At 49.9% G+C, this 20,294-nt stretch overlaps 1 protein-coding gene and 1 long non-coding RNA gene across 4 annotated transcripts; both read left to right on the forward strand.

Annotated features, from left to right (window-relative positions):
• The first annotated feature begins 1,013 nt into the window (after nucleotides 1-1,013).
• LOC132020456 (uncharacterized) lies at nucleotides 1,014-6,976 on the forward strand. The gene is made up of 5 exons (XR_009404973.1): nucleotides 1,014-1,097; nucleotides 2,688-2,775; nucleotides 4,109-4,206; nucleotides 5,200-5,387; nucleotides 6,722-6,976. It is a non-coding gene; the product is annotated as an uncharacterized LOC132020456 (long non-coding RNA).
• A 980-nt stretch (nucleotides 6,977-7,956) lies between these two features.
• On the forward strand, nucleotides 7,957-19,879 carry DNAL4 (dynein axonemal light chain 4). 3 transcript variants are annotated; one of them, XM_059401992.1, is made up of 4 exons: nucleotides 7,957-8,066; nucleotides 15,821-16,031; nucleotides 17,629-17,712; nucleotides 19,068-19,879. In XM_059401992.1, exons 2-4 carry the CDS (start codon nucleotides 15,963-15,965, stop codon nucleotides 19,230-19,232), a joined length of 318 nt encoding a protein of 105 aa, XP_059257975.1. In that variant the 5' UTR covers nucleotides 7,957-8,066; nucleotides 15,821-15,962; the 3' UTR covers nucleotides 19,233-19,879. The 3 variants fall into 3 exon arrangements, with proteins under 3 accessions (XP_059257975.1, XP_059257977.1, XP_059257976.1); XM_059401994.1 differs by having other exon boundaries at nucleotides 7,962-8,066; nucleotides 15,944-16,031; XM_059401993.1 differs by lacking the exon at nucleotides 7,957-8,066 and adding an exon at nucleotides 8,110-8,260.
• Nucleotides 19,880-20,294: the final 415 nt, after the last annotated feature.

The following is a 20,294-nucleotide window of genomic DNA, read 5'->3' on the forward strand; positions in this document are numbered from 1 at the left end:
AAACCACCATCATCGCTCAACTGTCTTCCTGCAAATCTCTCTCTAAATTCATTCTCTATACAGTACCCAGAATGATCGTGTTGCCATCAAAATATGTCCAAATTCCCCTTCACAAAACTCCGAAGCATGCCAGCACATTTAGAATGAAATCCATACAAAGCCCTATGGGATCCGACTCCCTCCCACCTCTCAGGTCTCATGCATTACCTCTCTCCCTTTCCCCACTTATGCTCCGGGACACTCAGGCCTCCCTCTGTTCCCCCAGACTGCCAGATCTGGGGAGGTTGCCTATGTTCTCTCCCTTCCTTCCTGGAAGGCACCTTCTCCTAGTTCTCAGAGGACATGCTCCTTCCGGTCATTCAGGTCTCAGCTTGCCATGCAACAATCGCAGATGTTTTGCTGACTCCTCAGCCTTAAGTCACTGCCTGGTCGCTTTCTGCCACTTGGTCTCAGTCCTCTCCTCCATGACCCCAGAATTGGCAACTGAGCCCTACTGACTCATCTTGGACCCAAACCTGTCAGGGTCACCTTCTCTATCATCCCTTTAACTCTTTTCACAGCACGTACTTCTCTTTGATAATGATCTTGTTTACTTACTTTTAATTGTGAGTCACCCAGAGTGTCAGCCCCGTGAGAGAAGGGACAGTATCTGTCTTCCCCACCACACAATGTATCCAGCATCTGGCAGAGCGGGGCTTACTGAGTATTTGCTGAATACTAATAACTGATCTATATTAAGTGCTCACTATGCACTAGACATTTGCTGCTCTGATCACTTGACACCTCTTAGTTTATTTAACCCTGGGAGGGAAGTACTGCTAGAAAAAGGCACAGAAAAATGAAGTGCTTGTCCAAGGTCAGCCAGCTGCGAAGTGGCAACACTGGGATATAATCCTGCCTGACTCCAGCACAATCACTCAGAGGCTGCATTATATGATCTGTGATTTTGGATTCCACTTCACCTCTCAGGGATGGCAAACACTGGTTTGAGAAATAACGGCTGATTTCTGTTGCAGATTAATTCTTCTCTGGATAAAAGCTAGAAAAACCAAACACCACATCTGAAACTTCCAGGCATCACGGAAACATCAAGAGAGGTGAGAGAGTTAACCAGATCCCACGGAGAACAGAAGCTCAGAGAAGTGAGCCTGATTGGGGGGGGGGGGGTGCTACAGTTTTCCTCTTGAGGCACCTGCCCACTTATGACAAATGCCCACGTTGAACAGAGAGCAACAGTTGAGCAGCTGGTTAATAGAGTCAAGAAATTGTATGACAAATAGAGGTAAATATTCTGGCTACAAATTGGAGCTCAAGATAAAGGGCTCTCGGTAAATGATCCAGACTTTCAGTGAGACCCCAAAAAGAGAGTCAGGTAAATTGGAAATATTCCAGCCCTCCAAAGACTAAATCCCAGCATCCAATCCTCTCATTCACTGATTGAATTAAGGTGTCTGCTCTTTCACCAACATCTTGCCAAAAGCAAAAGTAAGTTCTCTCTGGAGGAAGGATAACAACATCATTCAAACTCACATTACATTTTCGTTATACAAGGCTTGGCCTCATCAGACATATCTGAAAACAAAACTGAGTGACTAAAAATCAAGGGGAGAAAAAAATTTAAAGGCAAAAGACCCACACATGTGATAAAATTGCATGGAACTAAATACACACACATACACTCGAGTACAAGTAAAATGGGAACTCTGAATATGATTGCGTCAATGTCAATATCCTGGTTGTGATATTCTCCTATAGTTTTGCAGGATGCTATCATTGGTGGTAAGTGGATAAAGGATGCATAAGATGTCTCTGTATTACTTCTTACAACAGAATGTGAATCTATAATTATCTCAAAATTAAAGTCTAATTTTGAAAAGATATCTTTAGGGAATCCATATGGTGCAGTTGTGAAACATAGACCTGAAAATAATTATGGTTAATACATTTAAGAACTTAGATGACAAATAGAATTTCAACATAGAACTGTAAACCCTGAAAAATAATGAAATGGAGATCCCAGAGCTGAAAAATGCATGAACTGAACTCATGAACTCAACAGATAAATCTAGTAGCAGGTTGGACACACCTGAAGAAGGAATTGTGAACTCTATTAATAGAGATCTCAAAAGAAATGAGCCAGAGCAAAAACTGAGGAAAAAGAATAGAAAGTGCTAGGGGCAGGGAGAGGAGGGAAGCAAAAGATTAACGAGCAACATGGTGAAAAGTTCTAACAAGTAAGGAGCCCCAGAAGGAGAGAGAGTAAATAAGGCAGAAAGAGGATTTGAATTAACATCTGAAGATTTTCTCCCAACTATTGAAAGACATGAAGCCACAGATATAAGAATCTCAGGGAACACCGGGCATGAAAAATGCCAAGAAAACCACAACTAGGACTTTGACGGTGAAACAGATCTAAAACCAAAGACAAGAAGAAAACTCTTCCAAGGTCCCACAAAAGAAAGATGCATTACTTTCCAAGGACCAATGGCTGGAATAACAACTACCTTCTCAGTAGAAGGAATGAGAAAGGAGGACAATAAAGTGATGATAGCTTCAAAGTGCTGACATAACCCCATTCTAGAATTCCCTATTCACTGAACAGTCTTCAAAAATAGAGGTGGCATAAAGATGTTTTCAGACAAAGAAAAAAGAACATATTCATCACCAATGGGTTTTGTTACCAACAGAGCTTCTCTGGAGGACAGACTAAAGGAAATCATTTAAGAAAAGGGAAAATGGTCCTGAAAGGAAGCATGGAAATTCACAACAGAAAGGGTAAGCATGTGGTTAAGTCTAAGTTAACACCAGGTGAAAAAAAAATAACAATTATCTTGTGTGAAGCTTAAAATTCATAACAACAGAATCAAAGGTGGGAAGAGGTAAATGCAGTTAAAATGTTCTAATTTCCTTGCATTGTACTGGACATACTAAAAGTATTAATTTTATACTAGACTTTAATACCTCTAGGGTCAACATTTTATTTTCCTGGGTTATGCTAAAAGGACTGTAAAAGAATGTGTAACTAACAAGTACAATAGAAGAAAAAATAGAATAATAAAAACAATTCAAAAGAAGGCTTAAAGGGAAAGAAAAAAGGAACACAAAAAGGGCAGAATAAGTAGAAAATGAATAGAGAGTTGACTGCTTTAAACCTACATGTAATGGAAGTAGGTAATTACATTAATGTTAAAAGGGAACTAGACCAATAAAAATATTAACCTTGTCAAACTGGTATATGATAGGTTGAAATTTAAAAGACAGAAAAATATGTATTAACACAGCTTCATAATATATAAAGTAAAAATTGACAGAAACAAAAGTAAATTTGACAAATCCACAGTGGTAATGGGATATTTGAACACACCTCTCTCAATAACTTATAAAGCTAGCACACAAAAAGTTCAGTATGAGTATAGAAAATTTGTACAAAATGATTAACAAACTTGACCTAACAGAGCAATGAAAAGAATAGATATTCTTTTTAATTACATGGGAAAAATTCACCCAAACTGGCCACAGGAGGTAGAAAAATGGCCCACCAAAATATGTCTATATCCTGATCCCCAGAATCTGTAAATATGTTATATCACGTGGCAAGGAGAAATAAGATTACAGATGGCATTAAGGCTGCTAATCATATGACCAGAAGATAAGGGGATTAACCTGGATTATCTGGATGGACCCACTGTAATCACAAGATTTCTTAGACGTTAAGGAGAGGTTGAAGAGCCAGGGTCAGAGGAATACAGAAAGTCTCTAGAAGAAGGAAAAGGGAAAGAAACAGTCTCACCTATAGCCTCAGGCAGAATGCAGCCCTAGGAACACTTTACTTTTAGCCCAGTGAGACCCATTGTGTCTGACTTTTGACTCCATAACTATAAGATAATAAATTTATGGGGTGTCTGGGTGGCTCAGTCAGTTAAGCACCCAACTCTTGATCTCAGCACAGGTCTTGATCTCAGGGTTGTGAGCTCACACCCCACAATGGGCTCAGCACTGGGCGTGGAACCTATTTAAAAAAAAAGAAATAATAAATTTGTGTTTTTTTAAGTCACTATTTTTCCAATCTCTCTTACTCGCAGCTGATCCAATTGCTAATTGATTCCAGGGTGTCCCCATCAGCCATGAGGAACAGCAGGAGCAGTACATGAAATGGTGTAGCTGGTGTAGCTGGAATATTGGCTGAATCTTGAGGATTGACAAGAGGTGAGTCTGAAGTAGGGTGAGATCCTATCCACTTCTGCATACAATTGTTCATGAAACATTGAGTAAACACCTATTCTCTGCTAGATCCTGTATGTAACACATTGCTTTAGAGATCAATGGGACAAGGTTCTTGCTCTCCAAGAGCTCACAGGGGAAGACAGAGAATTAAACCATGGAGAAGAGCAAAGACAAGAGCAGGCACCAGAGGAGATGGGAGCACAGAGGTCTCTTCTAGCTTCTAGTGATGGAATCCAAGTGTGGACAGTTTAGGCCAAATATGTATGTGCTCATATAGCCAAAAGGAGGAAGGCCAGAGAGAGAATGTGGCCAAGCAGATGTGTGAGCAAAGGCAAGGTGAGAAACAGGTTGGAGGGTGCGGAGGGCCAAGAGGGCTGGTGTAGCTGGGGTACAGAGCACAGGGGAAGGAGTAGCAAGAAGAGATGGAGGCACCCATAGACCACACCATGGGGGAGCCTCAAATGACAGGTCATAGGCCACACCATGGGGGAGCCTCAAATGACAGGTCATGGCCTCTGGATATCACCTGGCAGATTATGCGGAACTGAGAAGAAAAGGAAGGAGTTGTTAAAGAGAGGAATGCAGTGGTGAAATTTGGGGTTTAGACACATCACATTGACACATCACATTGACTGTGACTTGGATGATGTGTTGGAAAAGGGCAAGACTCAGGGAGTCCTTTTAGGAAGTTGTTGCAATAATACAGATGGGATCATACTGTACTGATCTCCATGCTGTTCACATGGGCAGTTCCATGAAGATAGCCAGAAGGGGCTATAATCAGGACATAGGAGCCAAAATCAAGAGGCTTTTGATTGACTTGATGTGGGGGATGGCAGAGGGAAGTAAGTATGAAGGATATGATCTCTGGTTTCTGAAGGAAGCAACTTGGTGCCATATATTGAGATGGGGGATACAGGGAGAGCAAGTTGGAGGGAGATGATTAATTCAGTTTGGGGAACATTGACTTTGAAGGGCTTGTGGGACATTCTGGTGGAGATGGCCAGGAGCAGCTGGATATTTAGGCCTGGGGCTCCAGTGAGAAGCCTAATCTGGAGAGAGAAACACAAGAGCCATCAGAATCTAGGACATTGACAACAGAACCATGGGAGTAGATGAGATTCCCCAGAGGACAAGACTTAAGGCAGTTAATTCTCAACAAGGTAAGCATGGGGTGGCATATGTCCCTGGGAGGGTTTGGAGTCACCAGAGGGGCTTTACCAAAGCACCAACCTTCAGTTTCAGTAAATACCCTAGGAAGTGTGACCAAGGGAAACTCTTGTTGATGAGGATGTGACCTGGGGTAAGAAGAAATTTGAGACCCTTGGTAAGAAGAAAATAGAGTCAAGGTGGGCACAGACAGCAAAGGAAAAAAGGAGCCAGAGAGGAAGAGAGGTTTGAGAAGATCCGAGAGAATGTGGTGCCACAGAGAATGTGGTGCCCCAGATAGTCATTCTCAACTATGAATGTGCACCACGAGCACTTATGACACGGATTCTTGCCCTTCACTGTTCTGATGCCATGGGGCCCTAGAATCCACATCATAAAGAGTTCTGCAGGCACTATTTCTGAAGTAGAGAATTTCACGAAGACAGGTGTGGTGGACGGGCTTACACCCCCAGAAGGGATGGGTCCAGCAAGATAAAGATCTGTTGGATTCCACTCTTCACGAGGTCACCGGTAACCATGGAAGAGGTAATTTCGGTGGTGGCAGCGTGGGTGTAGAAGCCAGATTGCAGTGGGCTGAAGACCGAATAGGAGGTGAGAAACAGAAGACGGCAAACGTAGACCCCTTTTAGAAGTTTGGATGAGAGGCGGAGCGAGAGCTTCAGCCCCCTCAAAGGCCAACTTCCATCTCCTGGAGAAACTTGGCAAAGAGGATTAGGGAAATCTGGAGGCTGAGTCAGACATTCCATGGACCTTAAGAACGCACCAGGAAGGCAATTTGGGAATCGGCAAGGGCCGAGCATACCTCAAGCTGCCAAATCACAGAACCAAACCCACTGTGCCCTCCTTCCGTCTACCCACTCCAAGTGAGTTCCACCACATTCACCGCCCAAGTGATCGTTCCGTGACTCATATCTATCTTTCAAGTAGGGCACCTACTTGAAACTTCCCAACAGCTACTTTCCCCACTCTCACCCAAGAGAAGACCAGGGAACACTCCCAGGGACTACCCAAGTCCCTGACCTTGGCATTCAAACCCCTTCTGACTCTGGTGATCACTTCTTCCCTCTGCATCTTCACCCCCACCTTCTTCACTGTCATCTCCCACTGTACCACATTCACCATGAACCCAGGCTTCATGGAATCACTGGCAGTTCCCCAGTGAACTGTGCTCTCCCGCCCTCATTAGCCTACTAGTCAGCTTAGACACAGAAAACTCAAGTACCACCTCCTCTGAGAGTTAGTTACTCCCTCCTTAGAGAGAACCAGCACCTTGCGCACACCTGTACCAGAATACAGATTTTAAAAAGTCTTATCAATTTGTACACAGCTGCCCCTCACTGGACTGTGTCTTCTCTGGAACCAAGAACCTCATCTTACTCTTCTCTGAATGACCAGCATCTGGCCAGGACTGAGTTCCCAGAAAGTGCCAGTAATGGGGCACCTGGGTTGCTCAGTGGGTTAAAGCCTCTGCCTTCAGCTTGGGTCTGATCTCAGGGTCCTGGGATAGAGCCCCGCATGGAGCTCTCTGCTCTGCGGGGAGCCTGCTTCCCTTCCTCTCTCTCTGCCTACTTGTGATCTCTGTCTGTCAAATAAATAAATAAAATCTTTAAAAAAAAAAAAAAGTGCCAGTGAATGTGAAGTGGGGTTTCACCTGAAGTACCCATCATGATAAAGTAAATGTTGAAATTACGAAGTCACCCTTTGATCCACCAATCAAGTAATTGAATCTGCAGTTTCTTCTCTCTTTCCCCTTTCCCTTCTCCCTAGTTGTACTAATACTTTCAGATTAATTTCCCGTCCTAAATATAAGAAAAGGCAGGCTCTGGACAACTGTGTCTTTAAATTAGATGGTACAGCGTCTCGTATGGAGCTACCGCGGAAAGGACAGCTGGTTCCATCTCAGGAAATTTTTCTTTAATTCTTTCCTTTAACAGGCTTCTTAACCTCTCTGAACCTTAGTGCAAATGGGGTTACGAATACCGTTACCTAAAAAAAAATTGTGGGTGCCTGGGTGGCTCAGTGGGTTAAGCAGCTGCCTTCGGTTCAGGTCATGATCTCACAGTCGTGGGATCGAGTCCCGCATCGGGCTGTCCGCTCAGCGGGGAGCCTGCTTCCTCCTCTCTCTCTCTCTGCCTGCCTCTCTGCCTACACGTAATCTCTCTCTGTCAAATAAATAAATAAAATCTTAAAAAAAAAAAATTGTGAGAATCTGGTCAAAGACTCCTTGCAAAGCCTATTTTTTGTCACGCTAGCTGTTATTAGGTTTCTGAGATCCCAATAAAGTAGTATCTCAGTATCAGATCACCAACAAACTGCATTTGTAATTTCAAATGGCCGAAAGATGAGCCAGGGTAACACCGCCCTTCCAAGTTCGTTTCTCTGAAACACGAACTTCTGTACCTCCGCGGGCTCCTCAGGCCTAGTTAAGACGACTATAACTGAAGCTCCGCCTCCATAGCCTCTAGCCACGCCCCTTTCGTAAAGCCTTACGTTGTAGGGGCCTTTAACACTGATTGACACTTTTGTTCACCAATAAAAAGTGAAATTCCCGTCAACGTCCGGTGAGGGGGCAGGACTTCCTTGTTGTTGCTAAGACACTCTTGTTTCGCTCCTTGACAACCCTGGCGGGGGTGCGCTAGCTGCGGCCCCGGCTCCGGCCCCCGCGGAAGCAGGTGAGGCCCCGGGGCGCGGCGGGGTGCCGGGCGGGGAGGGCCGGCCCGAAGCGGGGCAGAGTGGCGTCGCGGGGCGGGTGGGGCCTCGGCCTCCGCGGAGGCCCCACCTCAGTCTCCTGCCTGCTGGTCCTGGTCCCAGATCCTCCCAACCCCCACCCCCACACTTCGGGGACCTGCGAACTCGGCCGTGACAGGTTAGCGGTGGCGACTCTGTGGGCTGCTCCTTACCCCATACACCCGAGGCCCCATCCCGCTGCGCGGTCCCCCATCCTCCCCGACCCGGCTCCCCCCAGGACCTTGTTCCCCCACCCCGTAACCCCCACCCCAACACACACGTTTCGCGGAGTAATTCCCCCCTCCCACGGCTAGACGGGTGGTCGCCGTCGCATTGGCTCAGACTGCTTAACTTGGACAGTTGGTGACTTGCTAGAACTCCAGGCTGGTCAGCTCCTTCTTTGCGCCTCAGTTTCCCCATCTATAAATAGAAGCTGGGCTTCGTAAATAGAAGGCCTCTTCGACTCTAAAGTTCTAGGATGTGATCCTAGAACTATCCAGCTATCGGCTTCCCTGAGGATGTGCTACCCATCCTCAGTTACCGGGTGTAGTGAAAAGAACTTGGCAAACCCAGTTTGGATTCCCAGTTACAGGACCTTAGCAAGTTACCTAACCTCCCTGGGCTCCAGGCTGAGTTTATATGGAATCCGGATACAATAGGGTATCTCCTTGGGGAATTCTGAGGATAATAGGAATTGAAGTGTAAAGAGCCCAGTCCAGTGTGAATTTACTATGTTATTTCACTTCCTTTGTCTCTTACTTCCTCACATTCTCCCCCTCTGAGAAGTGTCACCAGTGCCCTTAATGTCAGCCGTCATTTCTTCATGTGACCCTCAAATCCAGATCTCCTGCTCTGATCTTTCTCCGGGGCTTCAGGGGTTAGGGATGCTTTTGGGCGGGGGGAGGGGGGGCAGCCCGAGTTATATTGCTGTGCTGGTTGGACTCAACAGCTTCCCTTCTGTGACCAATGATCCGTGATTTGGTGATTGCCTCCTCCTCACAAGACACCTCTATCTGCATGTCTCACCAGCCACGTAAACTCAGAAGTTCCAAAATCAAACCGGCCCCCTTCTTTACTTGTCCATCCATTCTACGGGACTTGCCCCGTCTTTCTCAGTGGCGAGGCCATCGTCTCCCTCACTCGGCCACTCTCCTCACACTCGGGCGGTTGTCAGTTTCCTTCGATTCTGCCTCCTCGAGGACTCCCCATCTTCTCCATTCCTGAAGCTGCCATCTTGGCTCAAGTCTTCAGTGCCTGTCACCTGAGCCAGTGCTGTAGCTTCCAAGCTGGTGTTCCCTACCTTTAGTCTTTTCTGTTTACCCATCCCACCAGAATAATTGTCTGAAAACAATGCAATGCCACCAACCCCCAAGAGACCTCCAAAGGGGTTCTCGTTCCCCACTAAAAATATCCACACTTCTCAAGCCTACGTTTTAGAGCCCTTCTGTACTTCCACAACCCAACCCCAACATTTTTTTCCCAGCCTTCTTTCTCCCTTCTGTGCCACGTTCTGTCCTCTAGCCAAACTGGACCATTGGGCTGTCCCAGAAAATGCTTTGAGCTTACTGCTTGGTTGTCACTGTGTGTGTTCTTATCTCTGCCCCACCTGGTCCACTTGGCAGGATTCCCACTCAAGTGCTGCCCCTGCCACCAAGCTTTTCTTGCTATCTTCTCCCCCATCCCTGCCCCTTCCAGAACTCTCCTCCTCTCTCTGTCTCTGCATCTGCCTTGTGACAGGTACTGCTTTCTGCCATGAAGCAGAGTTGGTTCCTGTGTATGTGTGTTGGTCTCTCCGATTGTAAGCTCTTTGAAAGTAGAAACTGTCTCTTGCTTGTAGTGGAGTCGTTGAAAAGGCATAACCTTCAAGTCCTATACACCTGAGGGACTCCTAGCTCCTCCGTTTGTTAGCTGGGTAGAAAGTCCCTTTCTTTTTCTCAGCCGTCATGGTCATGTCTAACAGAGTACCTGTTTAACAGAGTTATTGGCAGAGGGGGTGGGGGGTGGACAGCAAATAAGATCCTGCATGTAGGACGTCCATCCTGTTGCCTTGCTCAAGGTCAGTGTTCAGTAAATATCGAATGGATTTGATAGGTCCTCTCCCTTCTCAGGGGGCCAAATGAAATGTAACTTAATCACAAGATAGATATCTGATGGGCTTCTGCCATGTGCCAGGCACTGGTCTTTGTGCTCTGGGGTGTCTACAGAAGAATAGATGAGGTTCTTCAGCCTTGGGGTGATTGATTGTCTGGACTCATGACACATGGGTAAGTCGTGACTGGTTATGAGATGTCACAGAAATTATCAATTGTGAATGATAAAAAAATATAATCGGGCACCTGGGTGACTCAGTGGGTTAAGGCTCTGCCCTCGGCTTAGGTCATGATCTCAGGATCCTGGGATCGAGTCCCGCCTCAGACTCTCTGCTCAGCGGGGAGCCTGCTTCCCCCCCCCTTCTCTCTCTCTGCCTGCCTCTCTACCTACGTGTGATCTCTCTCTGTCAAATAAATAAATAAAATCTTTACAAAAAACATAATGAATCAGTGCTAACTCCCAATTTATTTCTGTAATAATGTCATTCTTAGTCCCTTACATTCAAATCTGTTCTCTCGAGTGGGAAGGAGAGGGTGGGAAACTTCGTAACCCACTGTCTGTGGGAAGTGTCTGTTCTTGTGTAGAGTTAATAGCTGTGACGGTTATGACTTTTTGCTGTACTTTGTATCTTGACAAAAAATGTTTGGGATTTCATCCAAATTTGGATATGTTGGTGAGGGGGTACCACGTGAGTCAATATTGCTTATCATATCAGTCACACATAGAGAAAAAGTCTTCATCTCTCCATTTCTTTCTCTTCCTGCTTCCTTCCTTTGTCTTCCCTCCCTCCCCTTAGTCCAAAGCGTAGCAAAAGTGTTCACTGGACCTCAGTAAAATAAGAAAAAATAAGGGCAGTGTTAAAAACAACACAACAGCGGCAACATCCTGTATGTGTGTGCGCACGGGCGCATGCGCGTCCGTGCTCCTGCATTTGTAAAGGTAAATGGCTTTTCTGAGGACTCTCCTTTTTTCTGCAGGCATCTTCTCCTAACTCTTAAAATATTCCTTTTTAGTAGATAATATGTTTAATGCTCTTGCTTAGCATAATTTAAGAATGCAATCCTGCGTTTGCTTTCCCCTTTCTAGACTGATCTGTGAAATGCAGATCTTCCATGTTGTTTCCTGACCGCACCATCATCTTGGGTGAATGGCCACAGGCCCTCAGGTTCTTCTCTCTTCCTCTTGCCAGCTTTGCTCTATGTTTGCCAGAAGGCAGAGGGTAGACGTGGCCCGGAAAGGCGGGAAGATGACCAAGGTACACAAATGTGTATCCCGGATACGGCTGGAAGCAGGAAGTGTGCCTGGACAGGTGCTGGACTGGGTGATGCTGAGAAGTGAAGCTATTTGCATTTTGGTCTGTCTCCTGCTTGCTTGTGACTGGGGGAAATAGGTAGAGAAGGTAGAATTAGAAGATACGGGTTTGGATCCTGGCTCTGTCATTACGGGCTGTTGTGGGGGAAATGAGACCTGAAGGAGAACACCCAGTGCACCCACACCACTAGCGCCGGCCCCAACTTGTTCTCCAGAATTTCCTTGTGACTTTTGTCCATCTGTGCTAATGCTGTGGTTTGCAGGGTGACAACTCAGTAAGTATGGGTTAGTTTGGCTGAATGTTCAGATGTTCTGTGAGCCCGCATAGAGGCAGAGAGAGAAGAAAGACTTCGCAGGTCCCCTTCCAGGTGCTCCAGCAACAAGAGCTGACATTTACTCTGGAATAGTCTATGCTTCAGCCCCAATTTCTAGATGAGAAAAGTAAGGCTTAGAGAGAGAGACCCTTGTCTAAGACATGCGATGTGGAGTCAGACCTGCCTTTGGAGCCTGTACCCTGCCCCCGCTGTGTCCTGCTCTGTGTCCTCCCATCTCTCAGATCCTGGTGGTGGTACCCAGAGGCACCCCAAGGTCCACAGGCCAGGAGTGTTCTGGGCATTGAATGGCTGGGGACACCCCCAGGGAACTGGCAGACACGTTGGGCCTTCGTCTTCCCCATCCCTCTTACATCCCCTAGCCTTCTTCAGGATCCTTGTGAAATGCTTCGGAAGCAAAATAATACATAGCAACTGAGGTCAGTGTCACAAAAGAACAAGGCACAGACAGCAGGACGGGGGCACTGGCTGTTTCGAGGCGATGACAAGAAGAGCCCTGTCTGTGCCTCCTGTTGCCTGGGAGAAGCCTCGCAGCAGACACGAGCGAGGCTGGGTGAAGCTCACGGAGGCGCCCTGGGGCGGGGAGAAGAACAGGGGGCTGGAGAGAAGGCACAGCTGCTCCGGGCTTGGTGCACCAGGACGTCCTGGGACTGGTACCCAGCAGATTCCAGGACCCTGGCCGCGGGCACATGTGCATTATTAAAGGACTCTCTTTTAGGCCTGACGGGACTTCTTTCTGGCCTGGAGCTGTCAGGCACATACTCATTTGCATGGAAGATGGATAAGGTTATTAAAACCTCTGGGTCCGCTATTTTTGGTAGCATTCTTCCAGCCGGGATTTAAATCGCGGCGGAATGACTATAGCTGTACTATAATGATACGGCATCATAAAAGATTCTCTTACTTTTCTGTATTTGGCAGCATATCATCTATAACTGTTCCTTTTTATTCTGCAAGTCTCATCCCTTTTGGATCCCCAGAGGTCCAGATAGTGGTTAGGGAAAGCCATTTGCAATCGTGGTCCTTCGTAAATGTGCTTGGATCGTGTTGATGAAGTCCTGGCTACTGGCAGGGCGGCGGTAAGAGCCGCGCTGTGAGAGTAGCGCGCAGGGCTCTGCCACTTCCAAAGGCGCAGAGGCGACTAATGGGTGCTCGCGCGCATCTCTGAGAACGAGAAGGTGGGTTGCTCCCATTTCACAGAGGAAGAGACCAAGGCTCAGGTTGAGTTACTTGCCAAGGCTACAAAGCAAGGGAGAGAGCAGAATTCATTTTGGTTATAAAACAGGCATTCAACCATAAATACTCTGCCTCACGGTTCTCCATACCCCCCCCCCCCCCCCCCCCCCCGCCTCCAAAAAATACCCGTCCGTCCAAGTGGCTTTCCCCCTTGGTTCCTGAAGAATGGACTTTGGTAATACCTCCGACCCATCAGGATTCCGTATTCTCGGATCCACAGAGTCCAGCCGCTGCCACCCTGGCCCTCCCCCAGGGCACGCATGTCCACACTCGCCTCTGGATTCTCTTCCAGGCCACTCCAGGCCCGCACTTGTGAGCCCCGAGGAGGAATTGAATTGAATTGATATATTTAGGCAGAAGAGGCCCCAGCAGCGCTGCCGAGGACCCGGTGTTCAGCATTTGCAGCTGAAAATCTTGGGAGGCCGACAGACCTGAAAGCCTTTTGCCTTTGATCATTGCTGCGGCCGCCACTTCTGTCAAACCTGGATAATGTGGGGGTGGGCGTGGGCATGGGGGTGGGCAAGCAAGTGGCCTTGGGGAAAGAAAGCCGGGCGGAGAGGATGGAATTGGAGATGGGCCTTCATATTAAGGAGCAAAGACCAAACAATTCCCTAGATTTTGTGAAATAAGAAACTCGAGCAGAAAGTACAATGAGGTGGTGCCTGGTCGTTGACCAGCTTCTATGAAGAGACAAAAATTGCTAATATCTGAGGGGCGCCTGGGTGGCTCAGTGGGTTAAAGCCTCTGCCTTCGGCTCAGGTCATGATCTCAGGGTCCTGGGATCGAGTCCCGCATCGGGCTCTCTGCTCAGCAGGGAGTCTGCTTCCTCCTGCCTCTCTGCCTACTTGTGATCTCTGTCTGTCAAATAAAAAAATAAAATAAAATCTTAAAAAAAAAAAAAAAAAGAAAGGAAGAGAGAAAAAAAATTGCTAATATCTGAGCACTCCAGATGCGCAGACTTGATGAGGGGAGAGGAGCCGTCTGTCCACGGGGAAATCGGGTGGCGGAGTCGGTGGCAGGCTCCCAGCCTTGTGCGAGGGAGCCCACCAGATGGGGCGGTGCGGTTGGCCTGTGAGGCATCAGAGGGAGGAAATGGTGGGCGTGGCCCGGAAAAGCTCAGCATTCAGCCATGCAAGGGTTGAGTTCACGTTAGAACCCCGGTCACGGACAGGCCGGACATCAAATGTGTACTTCCTGGCTGGGGTCATGGGAGCCGTGCTGCTGGCAGCTGCCTGGAGGCGGGTTCGTGGGCACCTCCCAGGCAACAGCGCTGTGAGGAGGGCACAGGCCAGAGACTGGCGGGAGTCAGACCCCAGCCTGCTGCTCACTAGCTGAGATCTTGGGCCGACGACAGAATGGCTTCAAGCCTCCATTCGTGCAGGCCTCCCCACAGAGACCCTGCAGCAGCGGGGCGCGAGGGACCGGAAGCCCAGCAGATGTCACCCATCATCACTGCCCGTTAGTTACTCTGCAAGGCATCTTCCGGCTTTGGAGGCTGTGCCATGACAGCAAAACTATTTGGGACTGTGAGACGTGCTGGAGTAACGTTAGCGGGCAGTATCTGTCCAGCCTGGATGGTTAAATAGGGCTTGTAGCATGGTGGTTTAGATGCGTTTAGATCAGTACTACTTCTTCTTCTCCCCCCGCCCCGCCCCCAAGGGGCAGAAGGAGAAGCAGACTCCCCGCCGAGCAAAGAGCCCACCGCGGGACTCGGGACTGGGTCCCAGGACCCTGGGATCATGGCCTGAGCCAAAAGCAGATGCTTCACGAACTGAGCCCCCCAGGCACCCCAGATCAGTACTTCTGCTGAGATGAAAAAGTTCTTTTAATTACAGGATAAATTGAATTGTAGAATAAAGAGAAACCACCAGGATTTCTAGCAATGCTCCCAGACATTTAGGATCCAGGCTCTTCTCTTTAGGAAAAGTCCCATCTGTTATTATATAACTAGATTTGAAAAAAAAAAAAATCCAAACATATGTATTAGGCTTTATCCCTCTTGGTTCATGTACACGCACGTTCTCTCATGTATGTGGCCACGTGCCGGGCCCTGTGTTAGCCGCTTTACATACATTGTCTCATCTGATCTCTTACAGCCCCAAGAGACAGATGTGACTTACCCCTGTGTTAGTGCCGAGGCATTGGAGGCCCAGGGCCACGCTGCTGGTGACCAGTAGAACCAGCACTAATGCCCACACCTTCCACTTTCTGGACCAACTGGCCGGAATAGGGAGACCTGGGCTGGGAGGGGCCATGCCCAGGAGGACACAGATCATCTCTGCTCTGGTTCCTTCCATAAATCAGCTCGGAGAGGGGGTGCCTAGAAAAGGAGGTACTTGCTTGTCCACAAGACCAGGACTGTCGATCCTGACCTTGACACTTAACTTTCTAACCACGTGTACGGGGAGGTGAGGCCCACGTGCATCAGGGTTCCCGCAGGCTTGCTGCATTTGCTAATTGCCGGCTCAGGCTCCAGCCTCGGCCTGGCCCGCAGTCAGTATTTGTCTTGATAATGACAGCGTGGGCTTCTAGCAGCGTACCAGTGTGCTCTTACCGGTCCCAGCAGCTCGTGTTGACTCATCCTCCCGTCTGCAGTCTTGCTGGCCATTTGGAAGAGGATGTGGAGGAGTTAAGACGGGGAGGTGTCACATTGTCAGTGAGACATTTCTAATTTGTGATGGATGGGTTTAAAGCCAACTCTCTCTCCTGGTTTTTCCTGTTTGCTACAGCACCCCTTGAGGAAAGACATTCTCTGCTCCCACCCAGTTGGCAGGGCCAGCTTCCTGAATCTCCCGGGTGTGTCTTAACTGCCAGTGCCAGCGCCTCCTGAAAGCCCCACTCTCTCCCTCCAGTGGTCACAGTGGAAGGATCATGGGAGAAACAGAAGGGAAGAAAGAGGAGGCTGATTATAAGCGACTGCAGACCTTCCCTCTGGTCAGGGTAAGCCGCAGGGGAGGGAGACAGGGAGGCCGGCAGGGCCCGCACAGCCTCGGAGCGAGACAAGGAGCTCGTTCCCCGCAGGACAGCAGGAGGAGGAAGTGAAAGGCTCTGGGGGCCCGGGTCTGGAGGTCTGGGGGTCAACAGTGCTTCGTTCTGTCATCCCTTCATTCATTCGACAAGTCTTTCCTGAGGCCCCCTACTACGTAGTCTAGGCACTGCAGTGAACAAGCCAGAGAGGCCTGGGTCACATGAAAGAGAGGCTTAAGGAACATAACTCAGGTAACCAGTGCTGTAGAGAGAAATAAAGCAGGTGTATGGAGCTAGTGGAGAGAGGTTAGCTTCTGGAAGGAGTTCTCTGATCTCTGACTTGAATAAAGCTGGGGAGATAGGCTCGCGGATATCTGGGGAAGAGCATTCGAAGCAGGGAAAAGGAGCACAGAAAACCCTCGGTGGGAGTGAGCGCAACATTTTGGAGAAACAGAAAGATGGGAGTGCTGAGATGGGTGACGGGGCGGGAGGCCAGGCCTCACAGGCGGGCCGGCCACCCCGACAGACACAGTGACAAACGTGGATTCTGTCCTGACTTCAAAGGCGAACAGTGGATGCTTTAAACCGAGGAGTAACGGGATCCGTTTGTTGTTCTTAAAAGCTCACTCCAGCTTCGTAGGAATGGATTTTCGGGAACAGAGTGGAAGTGGAGAGACCGTCACCGCAGACTGCAGGGGCCCAGAGAGATGAGGGGGTGGCTGGGTCCAGGTCACGGTGTGGAGGTGCACATGGTCGCACTCAGGACCGATCTTGAAGGTCGAGGCAGTAGAAGACACTGGCGCCCTTGTGTGGCAGGCACAAGGGCACGCGATAATCCAGATAACTCCCAGAGTTGGCTTTTTCTGGAACTTAGGAGAGAAAATGGTGTCAGTTACCAAGAGAAGGAAGATGGAGGAAGGTAGGCTTGTGGGGAGAGTCGAGTCATCTTTTAGACATCTCAGGGACTTGGTCAAGTAGACAGCTGGACGTCGGAGTCTGGAGACCCCGAAGGAGGTTGTAGCTGGGAATGAAAATGTGGGAACCCTCCGCATGCAGAAAATGGACAGAGTTACAGGATGGGGTGGGAGATTGTGGAGAAGAGAGAGGGCTGGAGATGAAGCCCAGGACTGTCCTGCAATCAGGGTGGTCAAGGGGAGATCCAGCAAAGTTGGCAAGAAAGAGCAACCATGGGAAGAAAAATCAGAACCATCGAGAGCAGCCGAGGTGTCTCTTCAGGCTTTCAGAGTGAGATCCAGCTGCATTCTGGGCCTGCTTCTAAGTTATTTTCCATAACCCGCCTCTCTCCTGCCTGGGCCAGGCTACTGGCTGGAACGTGGTGTTCATGAAGCTTCATGCCCTTGCAGAGGGGCCTGGGTGTGAGAACCTGCTTGGTTCCACTGGACTCCACACCCCAAGTCTGGAGATGGGTCACCTCTCTGGGCTATGCCCAGGGCTGTTCTGGGGCAGCTCCCCAGTATCCGTGCCTTAAGCTTGGGACAGAGAGGCCCAGACCACAAGGCCAGGTCATGGGCTAAGCTTCTCTCTGTTTGTCCCCCTGCCCTGTCCCTAGCACTCGGACATGCCAGAGGAGATGCGAGTGGAGACCATGGAGCTGTGTGTCACGGCCTGTGAGAAATTCTCCAACAACAATGAGGTATTGCCGTTGGTACAGGCGGCCTCTTGTGCCTTTGGTGACCCCTGTGGGTGAATCAAGTGGCCCCTGTCCCCACATCCAGCTCCAGAGAGCCATAATGGGACCTGGCTAGCACCTTCCTTGGAAGGATTTGAAGCCCGTGGAAGGCCAGGAAGGGAAGGGTCTGGTGCTGTGTCCCAGCACTGGTCTGCTGGTCACACCCAGCCCTAGAGGGCTCTCCGTGATGCCCCTGTCCATGCTTCCTGTCTCAGGCAGGTGTTTCTCTGCCCAGTAGATTACCTTTTTTCGCTTTGGCTCCATCCCAGTAGAGAACAGGACCCAGCCAGGCATCAATTCATGTATCCATTCATCCATTCTGAAAAGATGTGAAACGCCATTTCTCACACTAGTCGCTGTTCTAGGTGCTGGGGACATGGCCAGGAGGCATTGACGTAGGAACGTTGTTCATCAGTCTGGTGATGACTGAGAAAGTAGCATGGCAGCGGAGAAGAAGCCAGGCCCTGGCCAATGAGAGCCTGGGCTTTGAGCCAGCCAGGCCTAAGTTCAAATGCTGTCTCCAGCCCTTGCTGGCTCTTTTAACCTGGGAAAAGCCATTTCTCAGCTCTGCGCCCCGGTGTCCTGATCTGTAGTGGGGAGTCAGATGCTGTGTCCGTGCTGGGCACTCGGGAGGAGGTGTGTGCTGAGGGGGCGCAGGCCAAGCGCCTGGCACGCTGCGGGGAGGCGCTCAGCACACAGCTGAGCCTGGGACTCCCCCAGGCTGCAATCAGGGTGGGTCCTCTGCCCCTCCCTAGACTTCTCAAAAGAAGCTTCTTGAAAGAGCCAGCACAGAAAGGAGTGGGGGCTGTTGCCATCAGTGAGGGAAACAGTCCAACTTCTCTTCCAGGAGCCCCTCAAACCCATTAGGGGAAAGCTTCTCTGTTCCCTGAAGACAAAGCTGGCGGCTCGCAATGCTGACAGTCGCATACAGTCTGCGGAGTGCTGTCAGGCGTGTCACTGCTCAGTGTCATGTCCCCAGCGCAGCCTGCCGCTGCGGACACCAGAGACAAGCGCTAAGTGGCAGAGCCCACACTCGGACCCCCGGCTCTGTCTGCGGACCAGTGTCTGCTTCCCCTCCCTCTCCGGTGTCTTCGTGATGCTTGGGGTCATGTCTGTTCTTCTGTTCCTCTGTAACAGCCCCGCCGGTTGGGGGAGGGTGCTGTGCATGTGGGGCAGTGTGGAAACCCTTCCTGAAGGTTCCAGGAGCAGGAGAACAACAGTAGGGCATCGGGCTCTTCTCTTGCCAAGATTCCCAGAGAGGGGGCTGACCCGTGCCCTCCCCTCCCCGCCCCTCCTGATGAACGTCCTCTTGACTCCAGAGCGCTGCCAAGATGATCAAGGAGACGATGGACAAGAAGTTCGGCTCCTCGTGGCACGTGGTCATCGGCGAGGGCTTTGGGCTGGAGATCACACATGAGGTGAAGAACCTGCTGTACCTGTACTTCGGGGGGGCCCTGGCCGTGTGTGTCTGGAAGTGCTCCTGACGCGGCCCCTCCCCAGCCCCCGGCCCAGGGGGGCCCAGTACTGCCGGCAGGTGTCACTGTCCTGGTCTTTATCGGCCATAGGCAGATGGCCCCAGAAACAGCCTGTCTGCTCATGGGACACTGGCAGCGTCTCCCCTTGTCCTCTGGAGAAGTGATGCCCCCCGCCCCCCAGAAGCCCCTTCCCCGATCTGACCCCCAGGCTGAACAAACCACTGCATCTCATGGGGCTGGTAGCACCCTAGTCCCCCAGCTTTGGCCTGAGGACCAAGCAGCCTTCCCCGGTCCTCTCCTCTCCCCACCCCCAGCTGCCAGGCTGTGAGCCTTTTGTACCTGCCTCCACCCCTGTACTTGTACTTGGTAGCCCGGGGCGGAGGGTGTGGACATCACTGAGCCTCTGCGAGGCTCCAGGGCCAGGAGTGCACTCGCCACGAGGCCTGTTTGCAGGGAATCCTGGCCTGCCGGCTACCAATCATCAGGGACCGCATGCTAATTTGTACTTCTTATCTATCTCTGCTGGGTTTTCTATATTCTTTTTTGAGTGTGGGGAGAAGGGTTTTAGTAGAAGGGTGAATCCTATTTTACACAGCGGTCTTATTTATATAAATGTCTTGGTTTTTACAATTAAAGTGACCAAAAATGGACCTTGATCTATAGCCTCTTGAGGTTTTGGGGGGATGGGCTCAGCATCCCTGGGCCGTGGTGGGTCCCGGGAGCCTTTGGGCTGAACAACGAGGCTCCTGGAATGTGTGCCCAGGCACAGCCCCGCTCTCCCAGGCCCTGCTCCCTCGCCATTGCGTCCCGGCTGGGGGTCACAGGCTGTTGCTGGGGCCACGTGGACACTGACCGAGACTCCCTCGGTGGCCAGACTGAGCTGCCATCGCCTTAAAGACGTTTTCAGTCTCACATGATGGAGTTTTAGTTTGAAGGTGTTCGTTCAGCGGCTGCTGAGGTCCAGGCCCCGGGGCCGGGGACTCAGGATGGAAAAGACCCAGACCCTGCCACCTGCACGTTCCCGGTCTCACGTGGTTCTGGAGGAACACTTGAACTCAGTTGTTTCAACCA

The sequence above is a fragment of the Mustela nigripes genome, chromosome 6 (assembly GCF_022355385.1).
Source record: "Mustela nigripes isolate SB6536 chromosome 6, MUSNIG.SB6536, whole genome shotgun sequence".
NCBI classification, from domain to species: Eukaryota; Metazoa; Chordata; class Mammalia; order Carnivora; family Mustelidae; genus Mustela; species Mustela nigripes.